Genomic DNA, 26,981 nt, shown 5'->3' with positions numbered 1-26,981 from the left:
CCTCGTTTGGTTCATGGAAGGGAAATCAATTCCCTTGTCTTTCCCGTGGGGAAGGGAAACTAAAGTTCCTGTCAGATTTCCTTTCATGTGTTTGGTAAAGCAGGGAAAGCATCCAGGAAAGACCATTTGATTTCCCTTCCGATGTTTGGTTGGTGCAGGAAATGAAAGTAAAAATATATCAATGTTTCAATAATACCCTTCTATTTTAAAATAAAAACAACCTAGAATGAATTTTCAACACTACCAATGGTACTCAAGCAATTAATGCTGGGAAATGGGATGGGAAACTCAATCCCATGAAGTTTGAGTGGAATGAGTTTACCCCCAACTTTCCTCTATGTCAGGAAAGCATTTCCGTACTTTGTGGTTACCAAACAAAGGAAATGAATAACTTTCCTTTCCCAAGTCCTCAAATCCGCGAAACAAACAATGCCTAAGAGATCATTTCCCTAATACCCAATTAAGTATTTTTTTTATTCATTTTTATTTATTTTTGGGACATTTTTGCCCTCTTTGTCACTTAGAGAGAGAAGTCATCGGAGACCTTGCCGGACTCCAGTGACCAGTGGCCGGCCGCGGACTCCAGTGACCGGAATCCGGCGATCGGTGACTGGAATCCCGAATCCGGCTACCGGATTGGTGACCAGATTCCGGCTTCTGATTTTATTACCCCCCAATAATACCCAGTAATCATATTATTGCCCCCCAATAACAAGTTTATTGGGGATCAATAATTAGTAAAAAATGAAGATGTTTTAATTTTGAAAGCTTTTAGAGGTTTATCCAAATAAATAATTTTATTATTGCCCCCCAATAATCTTATTATTGCCCCAATAAACATTTTATTGCCCCTCAGTAATCTTATTATTGCCAACCAAATCATCTAAAAAAAACAAGCTTGACCATGCGCCTGAGAGAACATTGAGCTTTTTCTCCCTGTCCGGCGGCGAGCCTTTCGCAGTCGTCGGACGGGACTTGTTGACTCCGTGAGAGTCTGGTGAGTGGCCGGACTCATCGATCGTCGTTTTCGTTCATATCGGGTAGATTCCGGTGGTGGTGTGTGCGATGAGGAAGAGGGAGATCGCGGAGGTTGTCGGGTTTGAGTTTGTCCCTTGCTGGTCCGGTCGGCAGAGGGGACTGGGGTTGTGAAGTCGGAGGCTGCTCGAGGTGCCATGGTCTTGGCGGCGCGGTCGGGCTCTGCTTGGACGAACCCGATCTGGGTTGGTTTTCTTGGATCCGATCTGGAGAAGGCGTTGTTTGGCTGGGGTGGTGATCCATGGCGCGATGGTGGCGAAAGGATGATGAAGGCAGTTTGGCGAAACCGGTTGGGCGATGCAGTCGGCCGGAGGTGGAGAGAGAGAGAGAGAGAGAGAGAGAGAGAGAGAGAGAGAGAGAGAGAGAGAGAGAGAGAGAGAGAGAGAGAGAGAGAGAGAGAGAGAGAGAGAGAGTCTGGGAGGAGAGAGATCGGTGAGTTTCAATTTAATTAATAGGGGCAAAACTGTCAATAGATGTTAGATTGGGTAAATGGGGTTAAAAAACTCTTAGTGGAAATATTTTAAGCTGAAATTGGGTAAGTGATCACGGCCTATAAGCGTAGAGTACTAGTGTCGATCGACATTAAAGAAGTTGGGCTTATAAGGTTTTGAAATTTTTTGTTGTTGTCAATCAATTTTAAGTTGGATGGTAAGATTTCTTCATTATGATAATCATCTTACAAAATTTATAATTTCTTAATCTTATTTAGAAGAAAATGAATTTTCATAAATTATATATTCTAAAATATTACTTCAGAATGTGAAAAATTACCAAATCATTTGAGTTCAGGCAAAGAGTAAGCAACCTTTGTTTGAATGACATGCGATCATATTGACTTTGTTTATGAACATGAGAAACTGAGACATTCTAAAGAGTCGATAGGAAAGAACCCCAACACACCGTCGATATATTAGGAAATCCAATCAAGTGTACGTTATCGAAACAATATTTACCCTGTACATGTATACAATAATTTTTGACCATCACGGCAAACAGTCATCTTCAAGCCCTTCTTGACTACCAACATCTCCAGACGTTCAACAAATGACACACACATGATCGACCTAATTCTCACCACCATATGTGCTTTTGTATGATCTCAAAACCCATTCTACACCTCCCATGCTCGATGTATCGATCGTTAAAAACACCATACGAGCTTGACGTAAACCAAATAGAACATCAAACACTTTATCTCAATAACTGCTTCTTTCTAGTAAAAGATATTGGAAAGAGAAACATCAAAATCTAAATAATTATGATTTCATAATGAGTCAGTAACATAATGAAACTTAAAAGTTAAACTCTTTCGTGATCTTCTATTAATTAGTTGTCAATTTTGTGGAAAATAAAATGAAAATTTCCAAAATGGTATATGGCTTGCTGTTGGGGTAAAGCACCTCTGGGTTCGGTTCCAATCAGTATGCCACTTTGGGCACTTGTCTTTCCCATTTGTTTGGCCTCTTCGTGCGTGTGACGCTGTGAGGCCACACCATATAAATTACAACCAACCCACACTTTTTTGGTGGACTCCGAACGCTCTCAAGAGAGCCTAAAGCCCACCAAATCAAACACTGGAATCCCCCAGCAAAGCAAAGCAAAACAATGGGAGATGATGCGAAGATGAAGAGCTCTTGTTCTGATTCGCCTACTCTGGACGCCCTACAAGCTCAAGTCACCGAAGCCATGGAGGGCGCCAAGTCGTTACAGGACTCAGCTTCCTCCTTCATCTCCAGAAACTCCAGCGAGGAACAGTCGCTTCGCCAGCGAGCCCAGTCTCTCGATTCCACAATCCGCCGCCTCCGTTCCCAAATCTATTCTCTTCATCATCATGACAACAAGGCGGTGGATCCCAAGCTCTGCGAAAAGGCAAGTTCTCCATCCAATTTCTAATGTTTTCTGCATGCAATACCCAATCGTGTACTGAAATCCATTTGGTAATGGCAGCTGGAAGAAGATTTGCACAGGGCCACGTGTGTTTTGACGGACGGCGACGCCGGTTCTTTTCTTCCTCCCAAAGCTCACGGTACCCCTTTTGAGACTTTGATCTTGTGTTCGGTAATTGGATTCGGTTTCGTTTGATGTATTTAATGTGGCAGGGGGGTTTCTGAGGATGTTTCTTGGTCCTATCAACGTGCGTTCGTCTAGCAAAGACATCCAACTCAAGGTTAAAGAGGAATACAATGCTTACAGAGTATGTTGTTGATTGCTTTTTCCGTTTTTGCCTTTCACTTTTTGTTAAGCACCCTAGGTTTGTGAGGTTCTAGGTACAGTGAGAGTTTTGGATATTGGAGGGAAGTAGATAGTTGATTGTTTGTGTGATTAAAGCTGAGTTTGGTACAGAATATGGTTCTAGACTCATGCCTATTACAATTATTCTAGATACTCTGATTATTCATCTTTAGGAGGTTTGACATAGTAGATATCCAATTCCTCAGACCACTTTCATTTACAAAGTACGTGAATATGCTTCTTCTGCTTTGCCAATTTCCCTGGTTTTGCTTTAACCATTTTTGGCACTGAAATTTTTGGAGATTCTTCTCACATTCTAAGTGCCAGTAAATTTACCTGAGTAGGCTTAGTTTAGATAAGTGAGTGCAGAATCTGTGCTTAGCATCATGCCTATGATTAAAGCTAATTCCAATCAATGAAAGCAAAAACGATGCTCTGATCATTCATCCTTGTGGATCACTTCCTCAGACAATCTTGATTCTTGTCTGGATCATTGTCTTATTTCAAGGAAAGCCTTTCGTCCTTTTCTTTTTTTGTATCCTTGCAGCCATAGGTTGTAATTTTCTCCCTGCAGGGAGAGAAATGGTTTCCAAGTTTAGGATAGGTTGAATTAGTAGTTCTAGTGCAAAATTGAAGCCCCTTTAGGATAGGTTGGATACCTTTCTCCATCTTCTGTACTACAAAGAATATCAAGTGACATAGAAGTTTCGCTTACCATAGCTTCCTTTGGAGCAGGATCGAACTGCCCTGCTATTCCTTCTCTTTCCATTTGCACTACTTATTCTGAGATCTTGGATATGGGATGGATGCTTGCCAACATTTCCTGTTCAAGCTTACCAGGTATGTGCCAATCACTTGTTTTCTATGAGATATAAAGAATGGGCTGATACTGCCTACATGCTTTATTTCATTATTAATTTGACTTCCAAGTTTATGTTTATTAGGCATGGCTCTTATTCCTCTACACTGGTTTGTCATTGCGAGAAAACATACTGAGAGTAAACGGAAGTGATATTCGTCCGTGGTAAATACACAATCTATCCTGATTGTTTTCTTTGTTTTGTTTTTCTTCACTGCTATTCATCTTCAATATGGCTTACAAGATAAAATAACCAAATATGAAGGACCTAGTGTGCTCAAACTTGGGTCGACTGCGACCATAATTGGTCAAATTGTTATTTTATTGTGCCTTATTGTTTATAGTTATCGCTCTTAAATGATACTGGTTCAACTAGCAGTAGTCATTAAGTGGGCCTGCACTCACACACACAGACACACACAACACTTGTGGAACTTCAGAATGCCTATTTTAGGATCTATAAACTGCATAAATTCCTTACTACATTGCAATTGGAAGGGAGAAAATTCCTTACCGCATTTCATGTAGTTTGTTTTCCCTTGTTCCTAGTATTGTAAAAGTTACCTTTTTCTGAGGTATCAATTCTTCTGAGTGCAATATCAGGTGTCCTGGTTTGTTTTGTCACATGTTGGTTGATCATGGTGAATTTCTTGATTGAAATTGGCATATAGGCTGTGTGTGTGCCTTGCAGTTTTAGATGCTCATAACGGACTTGAAATCTTTTTGGGATGTGGAAAAAAAAAAATTATATTCCAAACTCTGGGTTAAGGTAGAACTTAGAAGGGTTGTCATTTGTGATTCTTCATCAACAAACAGAAAATTTAGTTTCAATCATTTGTTTCATGCATACATTGCTCATTCTTTGCATGAAGCTTTATTCACAACAATAAGATATCTAGTGGTCATGCCTGGCATGTATTTCAGTTAGGAAATTGCCATTGTGACTGAGCACAAATTTGATCAGAAACTGATGCTTTTGTAGGTGGATATACCATCACTATTGTGCTATGTTTATGGCCATGGTTAGTCTCACATGGGACATTCAAGGACAACCAAATTGTGCCCAAAAGCAGGTAACTTTTTAGTTTTCAGGTAAATTTTGCTCATTGTATGGTAATAGCAGTGGAACCTTTAAAGATTAGTTGAATATTTTGCAGAGAGGGGTGGAACTTTTCCTACAATGGGCAATGATGCAGGGAGTGGCTATGCTTTTACAAAATAGATATCAACGCCAGAGACTGTATACTCGAATTGCATTGGGAAAGGTGTGATTCCAACTATTACTGTTTGCTTTAAAAATTTAAGCCTTTTTTTTTTATTTACATATTTGATTTTGTATTTTCAGGCCAATAGGATGGACGTCGTATGGGGTGAAACAGCTGGTGTTGATGGTCAATTGTGGCTTCTATGTCCCATACTTTTTATAATGCAGGTGATTAGAAAGCATTTTGATAATTGTCCTGAAAGATTATTAGAGATAAAAATTTCAGAGGGAATTAATAGATACTTTTACAGTCACTAAATGTTAACACAGTATACTGTTGATTGGTCTGCATCAACTTATCATGTCTTTATGAGCTTTGCATGACATGCAGCAGAATGTTTAGTAAGGCAACATCATAGGCAATAGAAATTCATGCCAAAATTATTATTTTTTATGCTTGCATCATCTGTTTGCCAATAGGGACGTCGTATGGGGTGAAACAGCTGGTGTTGATGGTCAATTGTGGCTTCTATGTCCCATACTTTTTATAATGCAGGTGATTAGAAAGCATTTTGATAATTGTCCTGAAAGATTATTAGAGATAAAAATTTCAGAGGGAATTAATAGATACTTTTACAGTCACTAAATGTTAACACAGTATACTGTTGATTGGTCTGCATCAACTTATCATGTCTTTATGAGCTTTGCATGACATGCAGCAGAATGTTTAGTAAGGCAACATCATAGGCAATAGAAATTCATGCCAAGATTATTATTTTTTATTTTTTATGCTTGCATCATCTGTGCATCAGTGTGTTCTTAGAAATTCATGAAATAAATAGAAACTCATGTATTATAAAGTGATATATTGCATACTTGCATGTTCTGTTCAAGGTTGGGGTCATACTACTACAAATTAGGTCAACTGAAATAGGCTGACCAGATTTTGCATGTTAGCTAGCTGCATTGATAACTGACTTTTTGACTGTTCTTACATTGTTATAGGGTTTTGAGGCGTATGTTGGACTACAGTTGCTTAAGACTGCTTTGTTCGGGGATGTTACCGAATGGCAGGTAATTGTACTACAACTTTATGCTGATTTATACAATAACAAGAATAAACCTCATAGATCTCGACATTGTCTTCAGAGATTATACAGACCACTCCACTTTTCAATCTTCAAGAGAAGATTTATGACAACTTTCCTGTTCTGTTCTGGTTGATTTTTTGCTTTACAAAACAAAAAGATTGGCTATATGACTGATTTTCAAAAGTTTATCATATACATCAGAACATTATGTTCTTTTTCTCTCACTGCTACTTTAAAACCTAACAAAATAGAACCTTAACTTTACTTCTAGTGAATAATATTATTAGATAGTTGCTTGAAATGGAAAAGCCAAAGTAGATGTGCTACACAACACGTTTTCCCAAAATTTTATGTAAGAGCTCTCTGTAGTTTCTGAAAACAGGAGGGCTGACAGTATTATGTTGAAATAAATCTGAAGAAAACTTGGTGTAATTTACTCAATTTTGAAGAATCATATCTATCATTGAATGTAACGGGATGAATATCTTTTGGCAGGTGAGTTTGTGCGGTGTGCTATTAATTCTTATGGCGATCGGGAACTTTGTAAATACTGTACAAACACTCATGGTGAAATCGAGGTTCAAGGCAAAGATGAAAAAGACCAAGAGCAAGCAGGAATTGTAGGGCCGGGGATCCGTAATTATTAGGATTAATCTCCTTACAACTTCTTAGGAACTCCTTGTAACGTTTTCTCTGGATCTCAAATTGTTGTTCTGACACATAGGCACTGGAAATTTCCTTACCAGTTTGAGCTCTATATAAATGTAGAATTTGATCTTTTATAAAATGATTAGAGTGGCTGTGAGTTTCCTTGTAATAAGTTTTGATACAGGTTCGTTATATATGATACTTGAAAGAAAAATGCTTGACTAGCTATACATGTGAGACTTGTAATCATCTGTGTTGCGAGTTGAAGGTTCATCATCAGAATCCAGTGCCACGTGTTCTAATCCTAGAGGTTGAGTGAGCTAGATAGATCTCTTGTATATAGCCTTTCTTCTTTCTTAAGCTTGATTTGATATCTTTTCATTTTTTCTGTAATTGACACAGCCACAATGTAATTCATTAAGATTCCATTTCTTTCAATATAAGATTTTCAACAAGCCTTGTTATGATGGTATCATAGCCAATTTGCAAAATTTCTCCGCCGCCTGTACAAGGGCGTGTTGAGATCATGAATTTCACATGAAAAAATAGAGATATTGTCTATGAGTTTATAAGAATTTGAATCAACTTGCTAATTGATTTTGGAAGTAATACTCATACTATTTTATCAATCTGCACCACAACAAGCATGGGTGTACATCTGTCACGGCAGATTAGGGATTTGTCATCGTCTGCCGGAAAACCTACGTTGATTAGAGATTTATCATTCCACACCAGAAAAAAAGGGCCCTGGGTGGTTGTCATTCACTCCTTGAGCATGAGAATATGCAATGCAAAGGCTCCAAGCAAAAAAGGAAAAGAGGTGAATGGAAAAACAACAATTGACAGCTTCGGTATTTTCAGTGACGGTGATGATTTTGCTGAAAAGAGAAAGTGATACACCACTACATACAGGGATTTACAGGCTTTGTTTTTCAGCCACGTACTAGACAAGTAGACATTACATGTGATATGTAAAGGTAAGGAATCTCATGGCACACAGCTTTCATAGCCTCCACCTTGAAATGGAAGTTAGGGAAACTTAGAAAGCACCCCCATCATTGAATAACCTATTATACTATTCTCCTAATTATTTAGTACCCTAAATCATTTGGTTAATCAATGCACACTACTTTGAACCAATACAATTTGGGACAGCTGATTTCATCTCATACAATTTTGAGTCATTTATATTTAACAATTTAAAGAGACGCATTATACATCACTTCTAATTTGAATCTAAAAAAATAAAATTTCAATCTTCATAATATACTTTTTCTCGTCGTTTTTCTTTTCTTAATCGATCTTTTGCCGTTTTAACCAACCAGACGAAGGAATCAATGTTTACAATGAACTCCAAAATGGGAAATGTCGAAAGGGAAGATGTGAGGACAGATGCTAGCATTGCGCAAGAAGTTATTACTAGTACAGGCTGGGATGTTCATTAATAAGATGTTAATCCTTCAACCAACACCAACCAAGGCCACTCTTGCTCCCATGTGCTTGTGTTTGTAATATGTATATTTAGTAAGCTTCTTTACAAGTTCTTTGTGATTAGAAAATATGTTTAATAGAGATGGAGTTGAACTCATTAGTGAAAGATGCAAAACCGTATTACTCGATGGAATTGGCAAGGCGTTGTAAGAAAAAAGAAAAAGATTAGGTTGTAGCATGTGGGGGGTCTGTGGGTTCGATATAAAAGAAAACAACAATAACTTGCACATGGTTGGGGGCAATGTACCAATTATTTTTCCTCCTATGATTTAAGGAAGACAATAATATTCAATGAGTCTAGGGATTTGATAACTAATAAATCATCTTATTATCTTACCGCAAACAATTAATTAGTATAATAACATAAATTACTTTTTAAGAAACGAGGATTCTTAACGGATTAAAAGATTATCTTTTCAACAAAGTATTAAGTAATTATCTCAAATTCGACTTTAAATGCTTGAGTGGATAATAGAATTGAAAGATAAATTAAAATTTAGAGACGACCAAGGGAGAGCATAGCCTCCACATACTTGTCATCACTATTCACCAAATGCCAACTCACAAAGTTGTTTCTGTTATTCAGGTGACGTGGTGAGAACCAAAATAGCCAACACCACCACCATGCAACCATGTTCTCCAAAGTCTTCTAAAGGTGAAAATTCAACACCTCTCAATCTCATTATAGCTGGCATATTTATCTACTTGTCTTTATGATCACTACTACCCTCTTTTCACATTTCTTTATTTGTGACAAATTTTTCATTTTTGGATATACATCATGGATCAATTTTAAATATTTCTCAAACAGTCAAAATTTTGATGAAATTCTTTTTTCTACAATTTGGGACTTACTGCTACATGTCATCAAAATTTCTCCAAAATGAACTCGGTAGATAAAGTTTTGTCATACAATATCAAAATTTTGAGATTGGCTTACGGTTCTGGAGTTTCAAAATTTTCATATTTCGGATGTATTTCTCAATCCTTTTTTTCTTTTGTATATAATCAAATACTTGAATGCGTATGTCTACTATGGTTGTATAACTTCCTGGGGATTCAATGAAGAAGACGGCAAATGAAAGAGGAAATAGTTAATGAACAATGTGAATAGTGAAGATGAATTCTAGAGAGCCCAGTTTGTTCATTCATTCAAACCAAGCAAGTTACAAAGAACTCGAAACTTAACCAGAGCATACAAATTAAATAAAAGTAAAATGAAAAAAAAAAAAAAAAGAATAACTGAATCATCTGCTTCTGCTTCTGATGAAACTGTCCACTTCTCCCTGATCTCTTTCTTTTTCAGCCCGCAGGGCTTTGTTTGTTTTCTTCTGTATCTCATATCTCTCACTAAGGACAACTATGAAGGTGCTGCTGCTACAGCTGCAGCTTTATTTCCCAGTGTCTTAATCCAATCCCCCTCTCCGTTTTTTTCCTTGAAAACGGTTCTTTATTCACCAATAAATCAATAAATTGGAAAAACTGATACAAATGATGATGAGTACTTGCCATCCAAGATATTAATTCATCTCAGAGAAGCTATACATTAACTCTCTACCCAATTGGATGTAGAAAAAAAAGAAGTAGAAGAAGAAGGAGGACAACAAAAAACAGAAGAAGACAATGATGGGGACCAAAAGAAGAAAATTAACAACAAAATAAGAAGGAAAGTGGAGGAATTAAAGGTCATCATGGATTTTCAAGCTCAGACAGATGTTAGGTATCTTACTTGAGCTTCTGAACATGTAGATACGTACATATTGTACAGATTTGGGCCAAGAAGGAAGGTCGAGATCATCACATGATATCCATCATTGAACCATTGCCAAGAAGGAGGGTGCCCCATTGCCTCCCCCATTAGATGAAGGGCCTGTATTCTGTTGCTTCTGAAACTCAATCTTATAATCCATCTTCCTGCTCTCCTCATCCATTTCTTCATCCTCTTCGTCATCTTCGTCTTCCTCCTCATCTTGATCGAGATTGATGTCGCTGTCAGCTTCCTCAACTCTATCATAGTCTTCTACTACTAATTGCTGCTGTACCCCTTGTTGGTTGAGTAGTTGTTGTGGATGATGATGTTGTTGCTGTTGCCCCATCAACTCCTTCACAATGTCTTCTGGCTTCAGATACAAAAACAAAATCAGCATATATCTCTTGTACTACAATTGGCATTGCATAAAAGATTTGTGATCATCATATTACAACAGTACTAATCAATAATGTTAAGATTCACTAGTTCACCGAATACGCTTACTAATTGGGCATACATCCTAGAAATTAATCACAGTTTGAAGCGGGATCTGATGAATAAAACTTGGTAATATATTGGGGCAAATGTAACGGCACTCATATGGAAAAACGTACCTTCTTGGCTGCCTCTTCAGGTGCATCTCCAAAGAGATTCTTTTGCAGATTTGGGCTATGATCACCACTCTTGTTTCCTGATTGATCAGTAGCTGCTACTGTTCCTTGTGTTTGTGGTGCAGGCACAGTAGCTGCTACTGTCCCTTGAGTAGCCGGTGCTTGTTGTGGGATATTCTGATTACCCAATGAGCTGCTGCTTCCACCGCCACCACTAGGGCCACCGCCGAGTATCCTTTTCCGGTAGAGTGCATCAAGTTCGTGAAAATAAGGACACGTTTTCGCATCTTCGGGCCTGGCCTTGTTGCTCTCCTTCACTTTCTTGAAGTACTTGTTGATGTTCTCCCATTTCTCTTTGCACCTCTTGGGATTCCTCTTGTACCCCATTCGCTGCATCCCTGCGGAAATCTCCTCCCAAAGTGGGCCTTTCGGCCCAGCCTCTTGATACCTAGTCTCCAGTCCGCTCCTCAGCTTTATCAGTGCAAGAACTTCCGCCTTGGGCCACCTCGAAGATGAGGTTGTTGCCTCAAAACCTCCTCCACTACCGACTACATTCTCCTGTGGCGGTGCCACCTGTTGCTCCGGCACAGCCATAACTACCTCCGTCTGAGGATTAGGCGGGATCGAAGTTTGAATTTGATGCCGTGAAACTTGAGCAGTTGGAGTACTGTGCTGTTGATGCGGATGAAATTGTTGAACTGGTGGTTGTGGCGGTGGTGCTGATATTGGCGTGACATGGACCGACGACACAGACGGCGGGTGAGGAGCATTGTGGACGTTTAGGGGCGGAGGCAATTGGATAGTCTGGCCGGTAATTTTCTGCAGAAATGCGATAATGGCGGCGTCTCTGGAAGCCGAAATGGCTCGCTCTTGAGTCATGAGCTCGTGCTCTCTACTCAGCCTGGCCATCTCTTGCCTCTTCCAAGCTTCTTCCCTTATGTTCCGATCTTGCTCCCTCTTCTCAATCACTTCCAGAAACCTCTGCTGCATCGTCTCTTGCTTCTGCATCACCTGCTTCATCAGAATCTCGAAAAACTCCATCATCCTTCTCGTGCTTCCGCCGCTCTCTCTCGACGACGACCTCTTCCGCTTCCGGCTCGTGTTCGTCGACGGCTCTCCCGCCACCTCATCGTCGTCCTCGTAGTCATCGTCCTCGCCGTGCGAGGAGGAGGAGGAGCTGTTGGAAGAGAAATTAATGTCCATGGGAGTGCCGGCGGTGGTCGCCGGGGGCGGTGGTGGTTGGGACGAGGGCATTACTGGAATTGCACCCGGACCCTGCGAGGTCATAACCGGAATAGTAGAAGTGGTGCCGCTGCCACTAGTCATCCGGAAAGACGAAATGGGCATCGGGCTGCTGATGGATCCGAAACCGATAGAAACCGGAGTGTTGGTAGTGGCGTGGACCGGCGGAGAAGCCGACACGTTGGCGGTGCCGTGGAGCGCCTCCAGCTCACTGAAAAACTTGTAACTCTTGCCGTCTTGCCGCCCGGCCCGTCCTTCTTTGGTCCTCTTATAATACTTGTGAACGTTTTCGAATTTCTCTTTGCACTTCTTCGCATTTCGCTTGTAACCCAACTCCGCTAGCTTCCTGCAGCCATTACCGGAAAATGCAAGACGATCACACCCAAAATTTTCTCAAACAAATAAATAAAGAATTTGAGGGAGGAAAAAGGAGGAGGAGGAGAAATGAGGGGGTGAGAAACAAGCTCCACTTGGTCCTAATCTGTCTATAGTGGAAAGATTGGAAAGCTATTATTATAAAATTGGGTTTAGAGGGAAAGAGGATAAATATTACCAATTTTTGAAAATTTATAATAATAAAAAAAAAGGAAATCTTATCGGGATTTTCAAATATATCCATAATAAAACCAAAAAAAGAAAAGAAAAGGAACAAAGGATTGCGGGTAGGAACAAAACATGAAGCAGTGGATCTGAGCCCAGAGCAGAGAGAGAGATAGAAAAAAAGAAAGATGCCCAACTCGTGAATCGTGATGGAAAGAGATAGAAGGGCCATGTCCCCATGTGCAGCTGGCTTGAGCTTAGCTTAGCTTAGCTTAGCTGTGTCTGTATGTATCTATTCACTTGCAGATGAAATTCTTTTTTTCCTTTTCTATTTTTTTTAAACAATTTGGTATGAGAAAAATAATCAATTTCGGGAATGCGGAAGAAAATTGAGGAATTTGGTGACCCAGAAATGGAAATTAATTTTGATTTTCCATACTGTTCATCGAAAAAAAAAGTTCGAATTAATTAATTTTGAATTTAATTTTTTTTTGGTTACCTGGAAACATCTTCCCATAAGGGACCTTTGAGAGTGGCGTCGCGGAAGGCCACATCCATCTCGGACCGAATCTTAAGAAGCGCCAGCGTCTCCTGACGCGGCCATCTGTTCCCGCCGCCGGACCCTCCACCACCGCCGCCGCCGCCTTGATCTGCCGCCACGTCAGCTGCTGCACCGGAGAGCGTCATGAGCTCGTCCAAATTGACGGCGGAGATTGCTCCTCCCGCCGGCGGCCTGCTGCTGATGGGGGAAGCCTCTTCAACTACATGCGTTTGGTCTGCTGCTGCTGCATCCGCCGCCATGGAAGTAGTAGCAGCGGCCCCTTCGGCAGCTGGAGCTGAAGCTGAAGCTCCGTAATGGGACTGCCCGCCTTGCATCTTCTCAGAACGGCGTCGTGTGGCAGCTGCGCATACGGTGGTGGTACATTAAGCGGCGGATCTCAGTGGATTTGGAGAGGGAGTGGGAATTGAGGTGGGGAAGGGGTGCAAAGAGGAGGTTGGTGAGAGGGGAGAAGAGGATGATGATGGGAAGGGAAGTTAAGGAGGAAAAGGATGGAGGTGTGGGATTAGACAACTGGAAAGATTGAGAGGGCAGAAAGTGAATTCCTTTCTCTCCTATGAGTTAGTGCTGGACTTCACCTTCTCTCTTTTCTTTCTTTCTTTCTTTTTTTTCTTCCCAGTACACCTCTCTCTCTCTCTCTCTCTCTCTCTCTCTATCTCCCAGATTTGATTTTTATTCTTCCTCTGTCTTTTTTTTTAAGAATTTTTTTTTAAAAAAAAAAATTTAAAAAACCCCCCACCGAAAAAGAATTAAAGAATTAGAAAAGGGGTTGATGGGGATGAGAAGGAGAAGAAGAGCATATCATCATCATCATCATCCCCAAAATCAAAACTGCTGCTGCTGCTGCTGCTGCTCTGCAAAAATGACAGACAGAGAGAGAGGGAGGGAGGGGGGAGGAGAAGCTAGAAGGAGGAAGAGACAGAAAAGAGTGGATGGGTTGTGGGGGGCGAGAGATAAATGAAGAAAGAGAAAGAAATGAATGAATGGAGATGACGATTATTATTATTGAGAGTGATGATGATGATTAAGAGCTAGAGATAGAAAGAGAAAAAATAAAAACTAAATATTATTTTGAGATCGAGATGCTCTGTTGTCAGCGGCTCTCACTTTGCTGCTAATAATTGTCAGAACCGCCATTTTCAGTTTTATCATTATTATTTCTATTTCTTTTTTATTAATTACGAGATAGCAAGCCGCTCCGAGTACGTTAGCGAGTTAGTAATACACTCAATCAATCAATAATCGGATCGACTAATTTACTATTATTTTTATATTTTTCCTTTTAAATTTTCAAGGTGAATAATAATAAAATTGACAGTAATAATGTCATGCAAGTCCAAAGCTGAAAAGTGAAAACTGAAGGGACCAAGAGGGGGGTTAGCCAAGTCTCCACATCCATCGTTAGGAATAAAAATCCAGGGCCATCTTTTCTTTGCCGTTCCAATAATGTCTTCTTGAATTGACCCAACAATCCCTCTCTGTAGATGTGGCCACGTCCTATTGGACTTTGCTTTAACTTGCAACACGAAATTTTCCCTCTTACTTTTCACTCTACCCTCTATTTATAAGAAAAGTGAAATTTGTGTGTATGTCCAAACTTGCGTCTAGGGTTATGTAGGTTGAATTTATGATGAGTTATGAACAAGAGTGTTGTCTAGGGTTTTATCGTTTGACTTCTCGCTTCTGCACAATATACATCAAGTGTGACGTATATGTGAATACAGTTAGTGAGATCTCTAACAAAACAGTCTTGGGATCACTTGAAGAGTTTATATGTGAATGTAGTACAACATGTCATATTGTGTTGCATTCCCATACCGACCTAGTTACACCACGGTTGAGAGTATATGACTCATCGTATCATCTAGTTTAATTTCATGTACTCTATTGTGTCTGATTTAGTAGTAGCTCTCGATTTGGCAATGACTTCATGTGTTTGTTGATTCCAATTTGCTTTGTATCATTGAGATTGTTTGTGTTTCTATCCACTTGTTTTCATCATATAGTGGTGTTTATCTACCCCGATCGTCCATTTTAAATATCACGCGCGAGTTTCCGAGATTAGGACGTCATTTGACTAGTCTTGACATTAATAACATGTTTTACTTAACTAAAATAAATATGAGAATTAGTGAAATGATTCTACTATATGACTTCTCAAACATTAACTAACACACAGTAAATGAAAAGCAAGTGGACCCGCGTTAAAAAGTAACCAAAACGAACTACGTTTTCTAATCCAATTAGAGATCGATGTAGTGTGGATTTTTAATGCTTGTTGCAAATTTATAAGTATTTTGAAGATTATTTTGGTAAGTTACCACTACTAGTATCTCTGTCTTACCTATCATCTTAGTGGTAGGACATTATTGTACTAAAAAGAAGTTTTGACCAGTGGCGGATCTAGGATTCGAAAATGGGGTGGGCTACGTATTCATGTGTCTCTTTGGGTGAAGACCAAATTTTTTTACTACAATTATGCACAAGTGTGGGAATGCAGTAGCGGAAAGATAAGGACCTAAGAGTTCAAGTGTTCAACGATTGAATTTAGTCTGAAATTTAGGTCTTTTTGGGAAGAAGAAGAAGACGAATAATGAGAGTTTGTGATGGACGGAGAAAATTAAAAGAGAGCCATAGAGGAGCTTGACTTCGATAATTCGGGAGTTCGGGTAGGCTTCGTCAAACAAACATACATACAAACAAAAAATATATATCATATATATAGGTTTTTTTTTCAACCCCTATAACTAGATCCGCCCCTGGTTTTGACCCATTCTTAAAACATCTATCAACGTTAGAGATTAAAAGTTTAAAGACTACAATCGGATTTCTAGATTAAATAGAATTGTATTTTCATAATATTAAACTCGGTTCATTTTAATAAAAAAAAAGTACGTCACGAAAAGAGAAAAATTGAAAATCATCCACCTTACGATTTTACTTCTCCTCCGACTCTCCAAGACATGATTCCGTGAACCAAACAATTCTTCGATCTCAAATTATGAAAAAAAATTAATTTAAAAAATGTATATAATTGTGCGTGGAGATCTTAGTTAAGATCAATACTGAAATCATGAACGTGAAATCCAGATTGTGAGCTCTACAGAATCCCTCGTCCCAGCTAAGAGAGAGTCCCAGCAGATTCACTTTCAGTATTTTTAACACAGCACAACTTGTACACCCTTTTATACGGTTTTTCCGAGCTGGAAGAACAAACTCGAAGTTGAAGCACACAATCAGCACAGCACCAACAAAACAAAACGAATCAGAATATCTTACCTTCCTCCACCTTAACCATGGTTAAAAGGCCAACCCAACCCTACACGATAATCTGTGAGATCTCTATGATTAGCATTAGACCTATTTTAATATCAAACCAAGTACTACACGCTCCACCTTAACCCTGAATTTAATTATTAATTAATTAAAGTAACTATTTGCTAATCATAGAAAGATAGAGAGAGAGGGAGGGAAAACCCGGAAGCCAAATTTTTAATCCCCACATCGGAAAACTTTGAAATTTTTTAACCTGGAGGGAGAGAAGACCTGTGATGCTGTCAGATACGACTTTAGTTTTAAACAATTGCTTATGGGTCCCACCCCTCCCATCTGACATGCTTAATGAGTCCCATGTGATTGGAGCCGTAGGGAGGCTTAGGGAATTCATCATCTATATTAAAAATATATATATATAACGTATCGATAAACTGACCGTAAATAAAATGATAAGCTCGCTGCAGTTCTAGACTAATTCGAAAACTATCAAAGCAATTTCATCCGTTCGGTTATTGGATCAGAGTCACTGAGTTAGGCACTGTTTACCTTTTTTTTTAATTTTTTTTTAATATATATATTTTTATATTTGTTTCCATCCCGTTGGGTCTAAGTTACTTCCTAAATCAGTAGTTTTCGAACCTACAAACTGACCCAAAATGATCGTGGTCAATTTTCAACTGATAGAAACAAACATAAAAAAACAGTGAACAAATGTCTGACTCAATGACCCAGTAGATCAAGCTAAAATAGTCTATTGATGCATGAAAATCAGTTTTATATTTATATAAAACCGATCAAGTAAATCATGGATAAATTAAGAGTGGTGCTATTCACACACCACATCTATTTATCTATTACTTTAATTTAATTTTTTTTACAAATTACCCTCCCTTGCAATTCTGTTTCTTTTTATTTTTTTCTTTTTTCTTTTTTCTTTTTTCTTTTTTCTTTTTTCTTTTTTCTTTTTTCTTTTTTCTTTTTTCTTTTTTCTTTTTTTTAATTTGGCAAGTCAATCATCCCCAAATCCTAACCCTTATTTTCCTGCAGACATAGAGAACTTCAAAACTCTTTACGATTTTCTCTTTTCTTTTCTATAAAAAAACTTCTCTAGTATAGTCATTTTATCTATCTAACGTCATTTTATCTCAGAGATTTGGTGGACTAAGAGCTTTAAATTTGTGCGTTCTGTTCATCTTAGTTTGATTTTGGTATGGCTTGCTTGCTAATCATGGTTTTTACTTGAGTTGATTGATAATTTTGAAATTATTGACGCTTTGATTTCATTTTGACTTTAGTCATATCATCACTCTACAAAATGCTTTATGTCACTGAGAATGGTATCTTGATTCAACGTTGCTTAATCAGATGTGAGAGGTTTTGGATCTCCTTTAGTTTAGGTGATATGCCTATATCTCTCTTCAGTTTTGTATAGCAGTCATGATGACATACCTAAATCCCCAAACTCAGTTACATCGTGATTTTTCATCTGAACCCTAAACTTTACCACACTAATTGCAGAACTTTTGACAGATTGCACTTCGTCCTGCCCATTATATATATATATATATATATATATATATATATATATATATATATATTCCTAATCAGCAATGACATTTACGAGAAAAATTGGTTTATTGTATAATGATGTTTAATTCATGATTGACTTGCCAAATAGAAAAGAAATAAAAACATAATTACAACTTACAAGAGAGGGTAGTTAGGGTAATTTGTAAAAAAAAAAATTGTATTAAAGTAATGGAAAAATAGGAGGGGTGTGTGAATAGAGAAAATTGGTGTGCGAATAGCACCACCCTAAATTAAGGTACTGTAAATCACCATTATTCGTAGATATATCCATAATATTATTATTATTATTATTATTTTATAAAATTTTAATGCACCAAACGATGATCGCAGCTAGCTAAGGTGGTGTGATTTTAGTTGTTCATACAAAACCAAGATATATATATATATCTTAAAATATGAGAGCTCTCGCTCTCTCACCCTTGCGGCGGCTAACCCTAGGGTTTGGCCGTCTGATTTCCTTGGCCTGCGTCGATGGCGTCTGCGGGCCATTGCTGGCGGGTCCTGTGGCTTCGCGAATCTCTCTTCTTCAACCATCTGGTTGCTACACTCTAATCGCAGCGTCCTGGCGTTGGGATTCAACCCCGACGGATTTTGCCCGTGTCGCTGTTGCTTTCTGTTTCAGTAATGGTGGGGGACGGCGGCGTGGGGGTTTGGAGGATCCTAATCAGATATGGGATCCCGGTCTTTTCATGGGTAGAGGTATGGAGTTCGGATCATCTCAGATGGTGGCGACTCGGTGTCTGGGTGCTGATCTGTTGCTTCGGCGGTGGATGGTGACCCCGTGTGCAGATCCTCTCCGGCAGTGGCTCTGGTTGGTTTTGCCGTTGGGTTCTTTGGATACTGAGGGTTGGAGGATTTGCTCTTCGGCCTCCAGGTGGCTATGGGATTCTCGATCTGGTGTATGCCCAGCGTTATCAGAAGTGAAACGGTGTAGCTCCGGGGAGCGACAATGCCGATCTGGAAGGATGATCAGATGTGTGGGTGTCCAGATTTGGGCTGCAGCCAGGGTGCCCAAGTGGTTGGGTGCCCAAATGAGATTAAGTTGGGCCTGGGCCTTTGTCAAGTTTGCCTCGGCAGAGTTGATTTTGGATTCAGGCCGGATTTGGATCCGAATTTGGGACCCGGGTCGTATTCAAATCCGGATCTTGGATCCGAGACAGCTACTCATATTGATATTGTATTTGTTCTGGTTCTTGGGAGATCGTTTGCCAAAATGGTTTGGGGCTCCTCTGCGTTATTGGTATTGGATTCGAGACCCAAATCTTTGGTATCTGTTCGTGAAAGATCGTCTGCCAACATGGCCATGTTCTGACACCCTTGGCCGGCTTCGATCTTTAGGTGGGAGAGTGCCTTCATTCCGACGCCAAGCTGATTTTTGTCACTTTGTGCGTTGGAGTTCGATGGGTAGTCAAACCACCGACTACTCAATTCACTACACGGCTGTAATCAGTAGTGCAAATTCAGCCATGCGTTTCGGTGCTGTTATTCTTGCCTTATTTATTCTTCCTTATATGTTGATGCACTTTTTGCATCTTTTCCTTTCGTATTGTTTAGTTTGGTTATTGATGTACTTTTGCATCATCTCATTGTAATATTCCAATTTCAATAAAGGGCTGACCTCAGTTTACTCAAAAAGCTAAGGAGGTGAATAATTCATAGTACGCCCGAAATTAAAACTAAATTGCCAGCACGTTAGAAGCCACCGTGGAACATCTTCCTTTCCCTTTTGGAAGCCCCTTGCATTCATTTCACTCCCCAAAAACCTCAACTGGTAACCAGTGTGCAACTTTTAATCGCATTAACACATCGTGGGACACACTGTATAGTGTTCGTTGTTTAATTCTCGACCTAGCTCATGGTGGTAGGAGCAAACCGTAATGCTATGTACTTGTATATCATTGATCCAATCATTTTTTATTTTTTTTTTAATAATCGAAGCTCTATTACTATATTGAATATACATGTGTATGCATCAATGCATGCACGAAGCATGCTTTAATGTATGCTTTTATTGATAGCTAGCTAGGATAAATTCAACAAAGGTGTTACTAGATTGGGTGAATTACACGCTACTTCAATTAATTGTCGATTTTAGTTTCATATCTAACCGGTGAGATATCCTTGCAGGTTTGTTATGTATTGTAAATTAAAATCCATGTAACATTTCTGATTGAAAAACATTATGAATATGCATTTTCACGATGTCGAAAAGCGTCAGCAGTTTTCTTTATATATTTGCACTTGTGATTTCTAACTCTTAAAACCGCCTAGTCTTAAAATATCAATTTCTTATTCCCTAAACATAAAATACTATCATCCGATGAGTCTAGTAAGAGGATGGAAATATGAACATAAAATTTAACTGTGAAATATATATAACTCAATATACAGCACAAAATACTTCATAAAAAAGATGATCATGATATTCAGGTAGTTGTGTATAGGAATAAAATCTCGATAATTTACTCTGTTGATTTAGATAAAAGGAGCAAACCTAGCTGTACAAGTGTAGAATATTACCAAATGATTATATTAAGACTAGACTTGTATAGTAATTGAGGAAAGGAATATCTCAGATTGAATAACTTGCTAAGCGATCTAATTAGGTCTGACATTATTTGTCCAGCAAGTTTTTGCTGCGTTGTGTGTTAATTCTTTTAGTAAATAATAGGGCACAAGTTAGAACGCAACTTTTTCTTAATTCCTTTTTAATTTGATCACTTGGCTGGTTTCACATGGGAACCATAATGCAGCTAACATGTAAAGTTCATTAGATCAAATGGATGCCCATGCAAGAGAAGGGCAGGCAACCCATTTGTTAAATGCCGCCGCCGTATTTGTTGCATTTCTTAGGTAGATTATATTTCGCTCATTTATCCGTGAGCAATACATTCAAGAATTTTTCTTCTCAAAGTCCAATAAGAAAAATAACGTCTTCAATTGGGATATCCAGTTACATTTTACCTTATGCATGTGTGTTTAAAGCTCATTAAACACTTCATTTTCGTCTCTCGGCACACTCCTCATTCCCTTGGCAACCTTCAAACTAACCTAAACTTTATTCAACCATTTTAATAAATATCTTGCCTTTGGTTACTCTGCTTCCTGACCAAACATTGAAACAACTTGTTTGTACGAGCTAAAAGCATATTATAAGCAACTTTCTATAAATTGAAATATTGTTACAGCTGAGAGTTACTCGATCATTAAATAATTGACTGATTTGTAAATCCCACCCTACATCACATAATTAGAAACTTATAATAATTCAAATTTATAGCATTTTCCATTGCAAGAAGAAAGTGGAAACAGATAGAAAGTAGAGATGGGGGTGATGGATTAACTAAGATTGACCAAAAAGAAGAAGAAGAAAAAGGATGGGGTAAGAAAAAGGATGAGGAGGAGGTAAAGAAGGCGCATTAGCATTTAGGAGAGGTTGAGAAGGGCAGACAAGAACAGATTGGCACAGGCTGTTCAAAAGGGACCCCATTTCCATTCCCATTACCGTTCCCACATTACCATTACCAGTCCCATTCCCATCCAATTGGCGACACATTACTACATGAATCATGAATGAATGAACCACAGAAAGAAAGAGAAGAAGAAATTAACTTTTGTAGCAGATATGAAAGCTAATGCAGGTTATTCTTCTAATGCTTGCAGTTGGAGTTCAGACTTTGATCTGTAGTTAAGACTTTTTATTAATTAACAAAAAAATACACTTTATATTATTCAGCTGTCTATTTTTATTAGTGTAAGTGCACGTCCAAACTATAAATCCATTTCATTCCTTATAATATAGCTCATGTAGAAATTTAAAGTTGATAATTTTAGAGGTTCTTTCGTGTAATTTTTCATTGGTAAAGAAAAAAACAAATGAGAAAGAAGAAAAAAAAAAAAGAAACGTGCGTGGCGTTTCTCCCGGATTTCCGAAACCCCCAACTGCCTGGAATCGTATTTCTAATTCTAACCCCCACCCTAATCCCATGGTCATGCTCCCCATGCCAGAACCACTCCACATGCCACTTGCTCCTTCCTCATTTTTAACCACTTGATATTTTTTTTTTCCTTTTTCCTTTTTGTTTGGTTTAATTGAATTTAATTTAATGCCGTCTTTTTCTCTCTCTAGTCTCTAGTCTCCGGTCTCCATATAACTAATGTTATTATATAATATTTCTGTTCTCAAGTTACTACTTGCCACACCTGTGGAAATGAGCTGGCCCCTAACATGCTCTCTCCCCTAAAGTCATATCCTATCTCTTCCTCTTTTTACACCATGACCTACCCTTATCACAGACAAACAATAGTGTTGTGTTTGCCTTATTTTTAGATTAGACCCATAAAATAGAAACCGTATGTTTTTCTTTAATAAAATTGTTAATAAATAACTGACAATATTATAATAAAAAATATACAATAATTAGACTTTAGAATATACAACGGATATAAATACAATAGAGAATCATTCGAATTTGAAAAAGTATTCAGTACACGGACGTACACTTGCACAAACATAAATAGACAGTTAAATAACATTAAGTACATTTTCTTGTTATAAAAACAAAAAAAAAAATTATTCATAAATATTAACAGTTAAAATCTGCTGATTCACTTACACCGTCAGTAGTAGAAGAATTATTTAAACCGTCATCTGTATTTAGTCAAATTTAAAAAAAGAAAAAAGGAAAAAAAGTAGTTTCCTATCTCCTGAGAATTTAAAGGCTCAATCATTTGTGTCAGGCTCATTTAGATTTTGACAAGACCTAGCCCACATTACGGGGTGTTATTGTCAACTCCAAACCTGACTTTGGGCCGCAAATTTCCAATTGTGAAGGTCAAGAAGATTCGCCCTATAGAGGACAATTTGCCATCAGCCTCAGTCATTAAGGAATCAAAATGGAGAAAACCGTGACACTAATCACAACCATTAGATGAGTTATCTACAGGAGAGTTCTTCACAAACCTTAATAAAATGGACTGCGTAGCAATATATATTTTACTGGAAAGACTTCAAGAGGGCTCAATGCGAATCAAAGAACGCCTGAATTACAAAATCATAACTATACTCCTCTGATTTAATCTACCAGAAACCATGTTATACAAGGAGGAACGGTTGAGTCAAACTAAAAAATTTCATTCCCAAATAAAGCAGCACAAAATGTCACACACCAGAACAAAGCAATCAGAAGATGATCATCTTCCAGTTGTTCAATCCTGGCTATAGATCTTCGTACATGTGCTAAAACGCCCGAGAGATCAAGCAGAAATAAGTGGTCAGGCAAAATGTAAGTTCTACATATAATTTAGTGTAGTCCTAGATTCTTCATAAGCATGCAACTTCCACTCTGCTCTAATTACTTAGCCTTGCCTTTAAACATCTTTGTATTTGTTTGTACAGCGTTAACAAAAGATCCTCCAGCTTCATAATCAGTTATATGAGTGTCTTACTCACCTACATTATTAAATAACTATGATACAAACTTACTATACAATGCAACAGTTAAGTAACATAGAGGCTCATTGAACAAAGCCAGATCTGAACTTCAAATTGAATGCTTCAAGTGATCCAAATTTGTAGACAGAAACTAAACAAATGCAAAGTTCAATCAAAATGCTTCAAATTTGATATTATCTAATGTTAATTGGCCAAAAAATAAAATCTCTAGTGTAATGACTTAACATAACATACCAACAACTGAATTGTATTGGCGGGGTAAGTAAGCATGTAAGTTCTTCAGGTGCCAGTTCAACTAAAAGGGTTGGTATGCTCAACAAGTTTTGCAAACTAGCAAAGAACACTAGACCTTCAATGCAAGTTGAACAGACATAACTCCATTAACGACCAAGAATTTAATTGCACGTATTGGGTTTATTTTCTAAATGGATTTCTCTTTAGATCTCCGTCTATGATCTCCAGGCACACTGTATCCAACATAACTAGTTGAAAAAAATGGATTCTAAAGCCAACCTCGAGTAGTCCAAAATAATATCGACTTTGTAGGAACCAAGTCAATACATCATCAACCTTACAACTCTGTCCACAATCACCTTGAGTTCCTCAATACTTACAAGGCTTGGGGGTTAACACAATTTCCATACAACTCAATAATGCCTTAAGCTGCAGGTTGCTTTTAAACATATTCTAATTTTCCTCACTCGATATGAGTAAAAATGTTTGGCATTCTAGCTTGCTTATGATGCTGCCAACAGCATTTCTAACTTGGTCAAAACGATGACCATTAGGCCCTAGATCACACCATGATCACTGAACAAAAAGCATAAAGATGAACAGACGTTAACCACAATCAAATTATCACCAGTTTGCATATCAAAAATTTGAAAAGCTACAGTTTGTCTCAGTTAATCAGCAAGTAGTAGATCATGGATCTCAATTTATGATTAGATACCTTCAGAACAAAATTGAAGGCAAAGAATGTAGTCGTGGTTCACGTGCTTCTCTTCGACTTTCTTGTGTAGAATAAAGGACGCTAGTATATGCAAGCACAAGTTTCCAGAGTTTGACAGACGTCAGCTGAATGAATAACAGCAAGTTCAAAGCCTTTCACTGTGGCCACACATAACGGTGGGGGGCCTTCTACCAAGTTGTTCATGTCAGAATCCAATGAGCACTACCATCTACCAAGCAGTCATTTAAAATTAGTAATAGAACCAGAAGCTCCCTTAGCACATTGTCCAACTTCTAATCTAAGGAATTCGTCACTCTTTTGGTTCAGTTGGCAACATAGCCGGCGCGGTACCTGTGTATAATGTATTCAAGATATCACTAAAACTAAACTGACAAGTCAAGTTATTCACTTCAGTGCATATGGCAGAAACGCCTAGGTGAAGAAACATACCAAATGCCATTTCTTGGTGAGTGGATGAACCAAAACCTGAATTTTTCGCAGATGGCGCAAATGCCGGGATCGGGGAAAGCATAGAACTGTTCTTTTGAAATCATCTTTTGCTCTACTCCTCATATATGAACCCAAAGTAGCATTACCCTGTGACCTAATATCTTTCAAGAAGAACAGAATGGGCTTCTTACAAACAGACCTGTACACGTCTTTGGTGTCCATATCAAATTCATTCCTCGTGGTGATTCCATTCCAAGCAGAGTAAGTCTGCTCTGATCGCTCGAGGTCACGAGGAAGCACGATTTGTGGGAAGACTTGGACCGCATAACCAAGAGAAACCGAAAATGTGAGATGGTATCGGTGATCATAACAAATGGATCGCTGCAAAAAGCTGCTGGGTTGGAGTCTCATAGCATGTGTAAACAGCTTCAAACTTTGTAGAGAGTTTAAACCAGGATAAAAAGGATCCACAGCTTCAACATGGTGAATCGACACAAATGGTGCTATCGGATGAGAAGATAGAAGACCGTGTGCATTACCTCTGATATCGTACTGCAAGAACAACCCAACTCAACAGAGTAAGCAATGCTAGAACCACCCATCTACTAACAAAAGCAACACTAGAATATCAAACCAAGTAATCAGGCAGTGCTTGACCAACCCAGCCCATCTACTAATAGAGCAGTGCTAGAACAACAAATCAAGTATTGAAGCAATGCTCGAACAGCTCATCAACTAACTACTAAGCAGTGCTAGAACAATCCATCAACTAACTAATTAAGCAAGTCTAGAATAACCCGAAAACTACTTAACCAATACTAGCTAATCAACTAATTAAGCAATTCAAGTTCAGGAATGCAGTACCTGGTGAAAGCCGGGCTCTCTACTTAAAGGAACCCCAAGCTCAGTAATGCAGGCATGGAGTCGATCATCGCTTCCATAGAGTTTCGGGTACCTCTCGAGACACTCATCTTGAATTTCAGAGAGAGCCTTCGCCAGAGGATAGCTAATCGCAATACCCCCACCGCCAAAAGCCATGGAATGACTGAAATAAGTATTGGCAGAGTGACTCTCCGATGGACTCCCCACATAAACCATCTCCGACGCGTCGTATTTGCTCAGAACTGCGACGAGGTTATCGGCGTTGATGATGGTGTCGTCGTCCGCCAGCACGAACCACCGGACTTTGGGCAGGAGGAGGCGGAAGCACTCGGAAATTATGCGGGAGATTCGGAGCCCCGACGGGTGACCCGTCGGGTTTGTGTACCGGAACCTCGAGATGTCCTCGGACACCATGATCGGAGGCAACGACTCGTCGTTTTCTTCTTCAGGGACTTTCTCGTCCATCCAGACGTGGCCGCGCATGTCGTCCGGACGCCACCACAGCCTGACGTACTCCTTCCGCTGCTTCCAGAGCCCGGACGACCCGGCAATCCCGAAAACGACGTCGTCTAGGCTCAGCTCCTCCTCGTCGCTCCACTCTTCGTCTTCGGAAACCGCAACGCTGTCGTTTCGGTACTGAGCAAAAGACGGAGCCGGTGCCTTGTTCTGCAAGCGGGCGACGGTGAGCGACGGAGGACTGCCGGAGAACACCAGAGAGAGCCACGCGGCCGTGGAGATCAAGAGCGCCGCTATGGCTATCACGGCCGTCGCCACCTGGCTCTGCCGCCACCGCCGGCTTTTGGGTGATCGGGAATTGGTCTGGTCTTTGGGACTGGAACTGGTGTTGGGGTTGGTTGACATCGTAGTCATCGCCCCAAATGCTCATTTCTCTCCGCCCCTCGCCGCCAGAAACCACCGGAAAAATCAAACCCCACCTCGAAAATAACGAACTAATCAGCCAAATGTGGCAGTGCCAATTAGTGGATAGAGATTATGATCTGGATCATTTTGGGATTAGGGAGAGACCCTGTAACTGACTGTGGAGTGTGAAGTGTGTAGTGTCTGTTGGCATTTTTTTTTTTTTTTTTTTTTTGAAATTTTTTGGAGGTCTGCG

The 26,981-nt window shown here is 39.2% G+C and overlaps 3 protein-coding genes across 6 annotated transcripts; 1 reads left to right on the top strand and 2 right to left on the bottom strand.

The window, feature by feature from the left end:
- The first annotated feature begins 2,542 nt into the window (after positions 1-2,542).
- On the top strand, positions 2,543-7,524 carry LOC133742029 (uncharacterized). 2 transcript variants are annotated; one of them, XR_009862325.1, is made up of 11 exons: positions 2,543-2,904; positions 2,983-3,061; positions 3,135-3,229; positions 4,003-4,107; positions 4,212-4,291; positions 5,109-5,199; positions 5,284-5,391; positions 5,472-5,558; positions 5,811-5,886; positions 6,336-6,404; positions 6,917-6,986. XR_009862325.1 is itself a non-coding variant. In XM_062169724.1 (10 exons), exons 1-10 carry the CDS (start codon positions 2,641-2,643, stop codon positions 7,043-7,045), a joined length of 1,107 nt encoding a protein of 368 aa, XP_062025708.1. In that variant the 5' UTR covers positions 2,544-2,640; the 3' UTR covers positions 7,046-7,524. The 2 variants fall into 2 exon arrangements, 1 of the variants encoding a protein (XP_062025708.1); XM_062169724.1 differs by lacking the exon at positions 5,811-5,886 and having other exon boundaries at positions 2,544-2,904; positions 6,917-7,524.
- Positions 7,525-9,674: 2,150 nt separating this feature from the next.
- On the bottom strand, positions 9,675-14,355 carry LOC133746208 (trihelix transcription factor GTL1). Of its 2 annotated transcripts, none has more exons than XM_062174380.1 (3): positions 13,203-14,353; positions 10,925-12,509; positions 9,675-10,680 (listed from the first exon to the last, which is right to left on the bottom strand). In XM_062174380.1, exons 1-3 carry the CDS (start codon positions 13,577-13,579, stop codon positions 10,372-10,374), a joined length of 2,271 nt encoding a protein of 756 aa, XP_062030364.1. In that variant the 5' UTR covers positions 13,580-14,353; the 3' UTR covers positions 9,675-10,371. The 2 variants fall into 2 exon arrangements, with proteins under 2 accessions (XP_062030364.1, XP_062030365.1); XM_062174381.1 differs by having other exon boundaries at positions 10,521-10,676; positions 13,203-14,355.
- Positions 14,356-24,069: 9,714 nt separating this feature from the next.
- On the bottom strand, positions 24,070-26,981 carry LOC133707063 (uncharacterized). 2 transcript variants are annotated; one of them, XR_009844899.1, is made up of 4 exons: positions 25,850-26,981; positions 24,986-25,537; positions 24,536-24,886; positions 24,070-24,393 (listed from the first exon to the last, which is right to left on the bottom strand). XR_009844899.1 is itself a non-coding variant. In XM_062132599.1 (3 exons), exons 1-3 carry the CDS (start codon positions 26,735-26,737, stop codon positions 24,776-24,778), a joined length of 1,551 nt encoding a protein of 516 aa, XP_061988583.1. In that variant the 5' UTR covers positions 26,738-26,981; the 3' UTR covers positions 24,409-24,775. The 2 variants fall into 2 exon arrangements, 1 of the variants encoding a protein (XP_061988583.1); XM_062132599.1 differs by lacking the exon at positions 24,070-24,393 and having other exon boundaries at positions 24,409-24,886.

This window comes from Rosa rugosa, chromosome 4 (assembly GCF_958449725.1).
Source record: "Rosa rugosa chromosome 4, drRosRugo1.1, whole genome shotgun sequence".
In the NCBI taxonomy this organism is placed as follows: Eukaryota; Viridiplantae; Streptophyta; class Magnoliopsida; order Rosales; family Rosaceae; genus Rosa; species Rosa rugosa.
The sequence above is the reverse complement of the archived record's forward strand: the minus strand, read 5'-3'. Positions and strand labels throughout refer to the sequence as shown.

What these genes read in the sequence shown, in the direction of transcription:
- LOC133742029 (XM_062169724.1), top strand. Translation starts at nt 2,641, where the DNA reads ATGGGAGATGATGCGAAGATGAAGAGCTCTTGTTCTGATTCGCCTACT. An exon ending in ATCCCAAGCTCTGCGAAAAG is followed by an intron (nt 2,905 to 2,982) that starts GCAAGTTCTCCA and finishes TGGTAATGGCAG; the next exon opens with CTGGAAGAAGATTTGCACAG. An exon ending in TTCCTGTTCAAGCTTACCAG is followed by an intron (nt 4,108 to 4,211) that starts GTATGTGCCAAT and finishes TATGTTTATTAG; the next exon opens with GCATGGCTCTTATTCCTCTA.
- LOC133746208 (XM_062174380.1), bottom strand. Translation starts at nt 13,579, where the DNA reads ATGCAAGGCGGGCAGTCCCATTACGGAGCTTCAGCTTCAGCTCCAGCT. An exon ending in TTATGGGAAGATGTTTCCAG is followed by an intron (nt 12,510 to 13,202) that starts GTAACCAAAAAA and finishes TAATGGCTGCAG; the next exon opens with GAAGCTAGCGGAGTTGGGTT. An exon ending in CTGAAGAGGCAGCCAAGAAG is followed by an intron (nt 10,681 to 10,924) that starts GTACGTTTTTCC and finishes TTGTATCTGAAG; the next exon opens with CCAGAAGACATTGTGAAGGA.
- LOC133707063 (XM_062132599.1), bottom strand. Translation starts at nt 26,737, where the DNA reads ATGACTACGATGTCAACCAACCCCAACACCAGTTCCAGTCCCAAAGAC. An exon ending in GAGAGCCCGGCTTTCACCAG is followed by an intron (nt 25,538 to 25,849) that starts GTACTGCATTCC and finishes TTGTTCTTGCAG; the next exon opens with TACGATATCAGAGGTAATGC. An exon ending in TCACCAAGAAATGGCATTTG is followed by an intron (nt 24,887 to 24,985) that starts GTATGTTTCTTC and finishes CATTATACACAG; the next exon opens with GTACCGCGCCGGCTATGTTG.